Below are 9,262 nucleotides of genomic sequence, written 5' to 3'. Positions count from 1 at the left end.
TGGTGAATGAAATACAGTTACTTTCAAGCACTTTTAAGCACCACATCTGAAATTCAAGCACTTTTCAAACCTTGAAAAGACAACATTAAAATTCAAGCATTCTCAAGGATTTCAAGCACCCGTACGAACCCTGACAAAATAAACCTTAGACTCAAACGTTAGAACAGGCCTTTACCTTTTCTTTTTTTTTTTTTCTTTAAAGCCACCTACGATCTGTCACATTGTAAAATCATAAAGTTGTCCAAAAAAAAAAAAAAAAAAAAAAGAACAGGCTTTTCTCAGCAGCACGCTATGTAGCAAATATTGAAAAAAAGAAAATAGAGGCCGTTACAAATTATATCTGAATTTATATAGTTTAATTCATTTGTCAAAACACTCAGCATAAGGTACACAATGCCCAGCTGAAAACACACGAGTTGCCCAAGATTCACATAATTTATAGTAAATGTAAATTTTTTGTGATATATATCGTTGTCGGGACGATAAATGTCTTATATGGGTATCTGAGATTTTGGTCACATCGCACAGCCCTAGTTAAGTGTGTGGTTGAGTAAAGAAAGGAAGCCAACATGATATCGGAGCCTTCATTTTAATCCAATGAACAGAAGAACACAGTGCTGACAATTTTGAAAAAGAAAAAAAAAAAAAAAAATAGGGGGTAAGTCACAGCCGTCCCACATTTTCTAAGCATGAAACTTTAACCAGTATGAATTCTCATCATGTGCTTCTTTAAGTTTGCGCTCTGATTGAACTTTTTTCCACAGCTGTTACAGCAATATGGTTTCTCACCTGTGTGGATTACTAAGTGACGGTCCAGTGCCGTTTTATCTGCAAATGGTTTCTCACAGTTTAAACAAACATACGGCTTCTCACCTGTGTGACATCTTATATGACGCTCCAGTGCTGCTTTCAAGAGAAAACCTTTCCCACAGGCGCTACAAGAATACCTCTTCTCCCCTGTGTGACGTCTTATGTGAGTTTTCAATCCTGTTTTCTGATTGAATCGTTTCCCACAGATGCTACAAGAATATGGTTTCTCACCCGTGTGAAGTCTCATATGTGTAGGCATGTAGGCTTTAGAGTGCATTTTTTTTCCACAGATGCTACAAGAATACATCTTCTGACCTAGATAACTTGTTAAATGATGATCCAATGCAGATTTCTGATCAAATCTTTTCCCACACGTGCTACAAGAATACATTTTCTCACTTGCGTGAATTTCTAAATGTGCAGCGAGGCAGGATATAAACTCAAAAGTTTTGCCACAAGTTTCACATTTTAGGGACATTTTCCTTTCAGTTTTACGTTGGCTCTCTTTGCCTCCTCTTTTACTGTGACGTCTCTTTCTGTAACGTCTCCTTTTCTTCAGCTCTTCATTTCTAGTTGATCCTGAGTCCACATGCTGGCTTTCTTCATGATCTCGGCTCTCTGGTTCAGGAGAGCTGTGAGAAAGGAGCTGCTCACTGTTTGGTTCTGGCTCACTGTGGGAACTTTCCTCATAAGATTGAGTCACCATGAAGGTATCAGCCTCCTGCTTCAGTCCAAGTTGCTCTTCCTCCTGACTGCTGCAATGTTCCTCCTGTTGCTCCTTAATCTGTGGAGGCTCTGGGTCCTCCTCGTCCAGGCTGGAGTTTCTCTCTTGGGTACAGACTTGCTGGTCTGCAAGAACCTCCTCCTCACAGACATCCTCCTGTAGGAAGTCTGAGAGGAAAAACAAACTTTTGAGGAAATATATTATAAGATAATGCAGGAAGGTATACATACACACAACAGTGATAAAGAAAACAAAAAACAAAGGCACAAGTAAGATTGACACTGTCAAAGAGAGTACAAAAACAATGCTCGGTTTTCCATCTAGCTTCACCTTCCAGACCTCCTGCCTCCATCATCCCTGGATCACCCAGGATGGACTCACTGCTCTCGCTCATGCCATCAGGATATTCACCCGGACCTCTCTGACCACAGTTTTAAATGTTCAACTTTTTTTTTTTAACTGCTGTCCAACATTAATTTGTAAATGATTTACTAGCAATCTTGTCAAAACAAAGTTCTTTACTTGGAGCACAGTTCTACAAGAAAGGCAGTGGGGAGAGGGGACACTTGGGCAGTACATTTATCACGGCATATAATGTCCGTATCAGAGCATCCATCCATCCATTCACTTCCGCTTATCCTTTTCAGGGTCGCGGGGGGCGCTGGAGCCTATCCCAGCTGTCATAGGGCGAAAGGCGGGGTACACCCTGGACAGGTCGCCAGTCTGTCGCAGGGCTAACACACAGGGACAGACAACCATTCACACTCACATTCACTCGCACATTCACACCTAGTGACAATTTGGATTAATCAATTAACCTATCCCCACAAGCTGCATGTCTTTGGACGGTGGGAGGAAGCCGGAGTACCCGGAGAGAACCCACGCAAACACGGGGATATAATGTCCGTATCAGAGCACTGGCTATGAATTTCAGACGGATCAGGCCTTAACTTAGCAAAAAAGTTATCAATTGTTCTTTTCATCTTTTCTCATTACCCACAGCTACATCCACTTCTGTTAGGCCTAGGCTACTCACTAGGGCTGTGTATCGTCACTGATTTCTATAATCCATTTCTTTCATTTCTGATCATGTGAGACTTCGTCAGAGGTGTGAGCATCACAGCAGATGCCTTTGAGTCAAAGTAACTGAGAATAAAACACAGAAAAACATGAAGATTTTCCTGACCTGGCTTTTTATAGGCGATAACCGCCTGAAAAATATTCTGCAGTAGATCAAAAACTGAAGAAAACCATTAATCAACATACAGTGGGGCAAAAAAGTATTTAGTCAGCCACCAATTGTGCAAGTTCCCCCACCTAAAATGATGACAGAGGTCAGTAATTTGCACCAGAGGTACACTTCAACTGTGAGAGACAGAATGTGAAAAAAAAAAAAAAAAAAAAAAAAAAAAAAAAAAAATCCATGAATCCACATGGTAGGATTTGTAAAGAATTGATTCGTAAATCAGGGTGGAAAATAAGTATTGATATCATGATAATGTTTATTAAATGTGAAATGTAGTTTTGATCTTTTGCTACTGGTTCAGTCAGAAACCTGCAGCAAACAAACAAACAAACAAAGACAAATACGTAAACACGGAGACGCAGAATGTCGGCGTGCCCATGTATGTCATGTCGGATGAGAAAGCCGACATCTCACTGATTCTGATGTGTACGTGGGTCTGCGCTCTGTGTTTAAGTCTTTGTGCAGAATCAGGGCACCTGCTTTCATTCACTGATTCAGCTGTTTGGTTTAACCAGCTTTAACCTGAGATTGTGCCGTTTTTGGCTAAAAACATTTATACTCGATTCAGGATTTAGTTAATCGATATGCTTTTATTCACTTTCAAACACAGACGTGAAGGGCTACAGGAATATCTGGACCACGGCCAATGGGAGAGGTCCCACGGTTTAGACCACGATATGGGCATAAGGTGTGTCTGTTGTTGACCACACGGAGACTTTCACAGTTGCTGAGACTTTTTTTCTTTTGTACTGAACAGCTGGTTGCACTGGTGCGACCGAATTTTTTTAAGTCACACCACTGAGAAATTTGGTCGCACTCTAGAGCCCTGGTTTTACATACCTATTCTGTGTAACTTTATCACAGGTTTGCAGATGGTCTCCATCAGTGTGAGTCGCTCTTCATCAGTCCAGACGATAATGCCTTCAGCCTCCTGCTTCAGTCCAAGCTGCTCTCCCTCCTGAATGCTGCAGAGCTCCTCCTGTTCCTCTTTAATCTGTGGAGGCTCTGGGTCCTCCTGGTCCAGACTGGAGTTCCTCTCCTGGTTACAGACCTGCTGCTCATCCAGACCCTCCTCTTCCTCACAGACATGTTGTTGTGGGGGGTCTTGAGGTAAAAAGAAACAAAAGACCAATAACCAATAATGTAATGATACAAAAACACATAAAGACACATGTTTAATATCAAAACCTGAATAAAAGGTGATCATTTACACATGGGACACAGCCTATAGCAATGCACATCATGTTTTAAACAAGCTATAGTTCAGCCTCTTCTTAAAAACACAATCTGGACCCAACTGTTCTGACCGATTACAGGCGAATTTAGAAGCTTCCCTTTCTTTCAAAAGTTCTGGAGAAAGTAGTCCATTTACAGCTGCAGGCCCACCTTGATCTTAAAGTGATCTCTGGAAAGTTTCAAACAGGTTTTAAATAACTGCACAATAACTGCTTTTAAGGGTTTTAAATACATTCTTTTAACTCTGGACTCGGGCAGCCCTGCTGCCCTCTTGTTGTTGGACCTGACAGAAGCTTTTAACACAGTTGAGCATGATATCGTGTTATCCTGGAATCATATGCTGGCTAAAAGAGTCTGCTCTTCAGTGGTTTTGGCCCTACTTATCTGGAAGCACTTTTTATGTCAACATGGACCCTTACAGCTCCAAAATAGCCCCTCTTAATTATAATGTACCTCATAGTGATGGGTCGTTCGCGAACGAAATGGCTCTTAGAGCCGGCTCCTTATCGCGAGCCGTCACGTGTTTTTTTTTTTCCCCCTCTTTTCTTTCTCTCAACCTCTCTCTAGAACTTTTTTCCGCTTCACTCTGCACGCGAGTCTTGTGCTTTATGCTGGGCAGAGGGGGAGGGGCGGTAGTTACACTAAGTAGCACAGGAACAGATCCAGAGGGAGAGAGAGCCAGGGACAACAACGTCACATTAGAAAGGTATAGTAATCATCCACAACTATTTTCGGTTGCAGATGATAAAGGATTCAGAAAGTTTATTCATGCAGGCCCATATGACAGATAATGTGCATGTTTCTTTTTGTTGTCATATTATAATTTATATTTAATTGTGTTGTGGTTTGCAGTGTTTTGTGTTGTTTCACTTTAAATTTGTAAAAGGAAAAAGCGGAAAATTTAAATAGTTAAAAGTTGAAATGTGAACAGTTGATTTTTGTATTATATGATTTATTTATTACAATTTTTGTGGAGTGAATAAATGAAAGTATATTTACGGTGGTCCCTAGAGACAAAGCGCGTAAAAACTCCAAAACACGTAAAAACTCAGAAGCACATAAAAACTCAAAACACGTACAAAAGACAACAGAAGTGCTCCAGGATGCTGGGCGCAGTGTTGAGCCTTTGTTATCTTGTGGCTACACAAGCCAGCAAGTACCAACGACCGGATTTGGTGTGTGGTAGTAACAGGTAAATGAACTTTTTTTTAAAAAATTATTTGAATATATATGAGTGCCTGTGTATAAATACACAAACAATACACACATGCTTTCAATTGTGTAATTTAAGTGATCTAGTAGCTCTGCTTTGGAAGTTCAGTTCATGCTAGAAATGTGTTTTATATTTATATATAAACATATATAAATAAAACCACTTTTTTTTTTACGTTAGTAATTCCTTTTGTGCACAATTTTATATTATTGTTAATAATAAATTAATTAAAGCAACAAAACAACCTGAAGAGCCGGTTCGGAGCCGAAAGAGCCGGCTCTTTTTAGTGAGCCGAACCGAAAGAGCCGGATCTCTAAAAAGAGCCGGAAATCCCATCACTAGTACCTCAAAGCTCTATTTTTGGTCCTGCCTTGTTTGCACTGTATATGTTGCCACTGGGGTCTATTTTCTTCCTCCCTGGGACGTCTGCAAGTTGTTCAAAATGCTGCACCAAGGCTTCTGACCAAATCCACTAAGTATTCACATGTGGCAGTGTTGCTAATACAGCAGCACTGGCTCCCAATTCAATTAAGAATCAATTTTAAGATTCTGGTTCTGACTTTTAGAGCTCTTCGTGGACAAGCACCAGCTTACATTATTGAACTTCTACAGCCTTTTGTCCCTAGCACAGGGGTGGGCAACTCCAGGCCTCGAGGGCCGGCATCCCTGCAGGTTTTAGATGTGTCCTTGAACCAGCACAGCTGATTTAAATGGCTAAATTAGCTCCTCAACATGTTCTGAAGTTCCCCAGAGGCCTGGTAACGAACTAATCATGCGATTCAGGTGTGTTGACCCAAGGTGAGATCTGAAACCTGCAGGACACTGGCCCTCAGGGCCTGGAATTGCCCACCCCTGTCCTAGCAGGGGCCATGTGTTTAGGGCCTGCTTGTTATACAACATGCAAGGCTAAGAACTAAGGGAGACAGAGGTTTTGCCAGTGTGGCCACAGACTGTGGAACTCTCTCCCTCTGAGCTTAAGATCTGTGGAGTCAGTAGTCTCTTTTTTAAAAACTAAAAACACATTTTAGAATTGCTATTGGTTAATTTAGTCTGTTTTGTTTTATGCCTTGTTATTTAAGACAAAAGCACTTTGATCTTTTGCCTACTTGAAAGGTGCTATATACACAAAATTCTTTGAAAGTCATTTTTTCAAATGACTTGAAGATTTATCTGCCTATCTATCTGCAGAGGAGCTCGAGAAACTTCCAGTATAACTTAAATCTCACGTGTGGGAGCATTTATAATATACTTACATAAAGCTACTTGACACAACTGTTATGATTTGGCGCTGTATAAATAAAACTGGATGAAGGCAACACAGCCTGTTAAGAATGTCTGAGCCTATCACCTTTAATAACAGATGCCATTAAAACAGTTTTCCATTCAAAATAGAGATTTTTCTTTTCCTCTGAATTCATCACCAAAGTAACAGCGTCCTGCTCTCAGCTAACATCGGCTTAGAGACATCGTGGAACAACATGTCCATAAGATAAGATAACCTTTATTAGTCCCACACGTGGGAAATTTGTTTTGTCACAGCAGGAAGTGGACAGTGCAAAAGTTATGACGCAAAAATTAGAATACAATAAGAGTCTAATTACTAATACATTAGTTATAAAAAAATTACGAGAAAAAAGATAAGAAAGAAAGAAACTCAGAATGAGCAGAGCTGCTGTAACATACCTGTGATGTGTGAGTTTCTGTCGGGTTGTGCCATCAGATCCACACTTGCGTTGCTGTCTCTTCTGTGTCGAGGGTTCTAAATGTGAGCCGACTAACCCGAAACCAGGAAGATTTTTGTGAAGAGCTCTTGTGGCGCTTGTTGATGACGTCGTCCCGATTCCCCAAACGGAAGCTGCGTTCATGTCCCAGTGTAAAACTAGGACTTGAGACCTTCCTCCGTATACCTGCTTTTATCCAAATAAAATGGATCGTGTTTTTAAACAAACTTGTTGAACTTGAAGAGTTTTCTTCTTCTTCGGCCATGTTCTCTTAATAATGCACACACTTGGTGGTTGATTACTTTTCCCGTTTCTTTTATTGTTAGTAACACAGGAGGGAAAACCATACATTACTTCAGCAGTTCGCGCTTTGGAACAAAAGGAACAGGAAGTGATCTATAATCACCAAAATAAAATCCTTTTCAAAATAAAATGACAATCAGAAAACTTCTTTCACAACATAAAATAAATTAATATATTTAGGCAAGGCAAGGCAAGTTTATTTGTATAGCACAATTCAACAACAAGGTGATTCAAAGTGCTTTACAGAGACATTAGAAACAAAAACAAATAAAAAGCATGATTTAAAATTGATTAAAACAAGCAAACAAACAAACTAACTAAACACACACATTTCACACCTGTTCGCGCGATCTGAACCCTTATCGTAAGGGGAGCTACCAGTCCTTCTGTGGACGAGCTACTTTCTATTTTAAATTCCCTGAATTTAAAATACTCTCTAGACCCAGTCTAGACCCAGTTGGGGAGCTACCCAGAGCTCTAATCCCACACCTGTTCGCGCGATCTGAACCCTTATCGTAAGGGGAGCTACCAGTCCTTCTGTGGACGAGCTACTTTCTATTTTAAATTCCCTGAATTTAAAATACTCTCTAGACCCAGTCTAGACCCAGTTGGGGAGCTACCCAGAGCTCTAAACCCACTTAACAAACAAACAAACAAACAAACAAACAAACAAACCAGTATATAAAATCAAAACAGATAAAATCAGAAATAGATAAGATCAGTAGTTAGTGTAAGTTTTGAAATTTAAGCTTAACAAACAAACAAAACAGTATATAAAATCAAAACAGATAAAATCAGAAATAGATAAGATCAGTGGTTAGTGTAAGTTTTGAAATTTAAGCTTAAAAGTGTGGATTTGGTGCTTTATTCAAATGCAGCTGAGAACAGGTGAGTCTTCAACCTGGATTTAAATAAACTGAGTGTTTCAGCTGATCTGAGGCTTTCTGGGAGTTTGTTCCAGATATAAGGAGCATAAAAGCTGAATGCAGCTTCTCCGTGTCTGGTTCTGACTCTGGGAACTGATAAAAGACCGGATCCAGATGACCTGAGGGATCTGGAAGGTTCATACTGGGTCAGGAGGTCACTGATGTATTTTGGTCCTAAACCATTCAGAGCTTTATAGACCAGCATCAGAACTTTAAAGTCTATCCTCTGACGGACAGGCAGCCAGTGTAAAGACCTCAGAGCTGGACTGATGTGGTCCACTTTTTTGGTCTTAGTGAGGACTCGAGCAGCAGAGTTCTGAATGAGCTGTAGTTGTCTGACTGATTTTTTAGGTAGACCTGTAAAGATGCTGTTACAGTAATCAAGCCTACTAAAGATGAATGCATGGACTAGTTTTTCCAGGTCCTGTTGAGACATCAGATCTTTTATCCTTGAAATATTCTTGAGGTGATAGTAAGCTGATTTTGTTATTGTCTTAATGTGTGTTTTTTCTAAGTTTAGTCATTTAGTCATGAGAACACAAATCTAACACCCCCCCTTGTTCTCATGCTGTTAACCCATAGCATCTTATGCGTTTCCAAAGAACCATTTTTGAAACCCTCTGAGTCTCACTCTTGTAACTGGTTTTGTTAGTATGTCTGCAGCCATTTCTTCTGATGGACAGTGTTCAATGCAGATTTTCCTTTCATTTACTGCTTCACGAATGAAGTGATATTTCACATCAATATGCTTTGACCTCTGTCTGTTCACTGGGTTTTTACTCAACGCAATGGCCCCTTGGTTGTCCCCAAACAGTTTAGTACATGTGTACCTTTTTCTGTCCATGCCGTTTAACAGTTGGGTTAAGTACATGCTTTCCTGAGTAGTGGTTGCAAGACCAATGTATTCAGCTTCACATGTTGAGAGTGCCACTGTAGGCTGTTTCTTTGTTTTCCAAGATATTACTGGTCCCTCTTTAGTAAGTGCAAAACAGTAGCCTGTTGTACTGCGTCTGTCTTTTACAGAGGATGCCCAGTCAGAGTCACTGTAAGCAATTAGATCTAGATCCTCACTGCTTTTCTTAA

The 9,262-nt window shown here is 40.2% G+C and overlaps 1 protein-coding gene across 1 annotated transcript; it reads right to left on the bottom strand.

The window, feature by feature from the left end:
- Positions 1–575: 575 nt before the first annotated feature.
- LOC146713861 (uncharacterized) lies at positions 576–7,264 on the bottom strand. The gene is made up of 3 exons (XM_085450496.1): positions 6,913–7,264; positions 3,621–3,884; positions 576–1,701 (listed from the first exon to the last, which is right to left on the bottom strand). Exons 1-3 carry the CDS (start codon positions 6,944–6,946, stop codon positions 698–700), a joined length of 1,302 nt encoding a protein of 433 aa, XP_085306622.1. The 5' UTR covers positions 6,947–7,264; the 3' UTR covers positions 576–697.
- Positions 7,265–9,262: the final 1,998 nt, after the last annotated feature.

This window comes from Copadichromis virginalis, linkage group LG3 (assembly GCF_057382275.1).
Source record: "Copadichromis virginalis isolate Kocher_CV1m ecotype Utaka linkage group LG3, C_Virginalis_male_GT1.1, whole genome shotgun sequence".
NCBI lineage: Eukaryota > Metazoa > Chordata > Actinopteri > Cichliformes > Cichlidae > Copadichromis > Copadichromis virginalis.
This window is presented reverse-complemented; position numbering and strand designations above follow the sequence as displayed.

Coding starts and splice junctions, on each gene's coding strand:
- LOC146713861 (XM_085450496.1), bottom strand. CDS start 6,946: ATGGCACAACCCGACAGAAACTCACACATCACAG. Junction 3,885..6,912: donor CAGAAACTCACACATCACAG/GTATGTTACAGC, acceptor TTTTACCTCAAG/ACCCCCCACAACAACATGTC. Junction 1,702..3,620: donor GATAAAGTTACACAGAATAG/GTATGTAAAACC, acceptor TTTTCCTCTCAG/ACTTCCTACAGGAGGATGTC.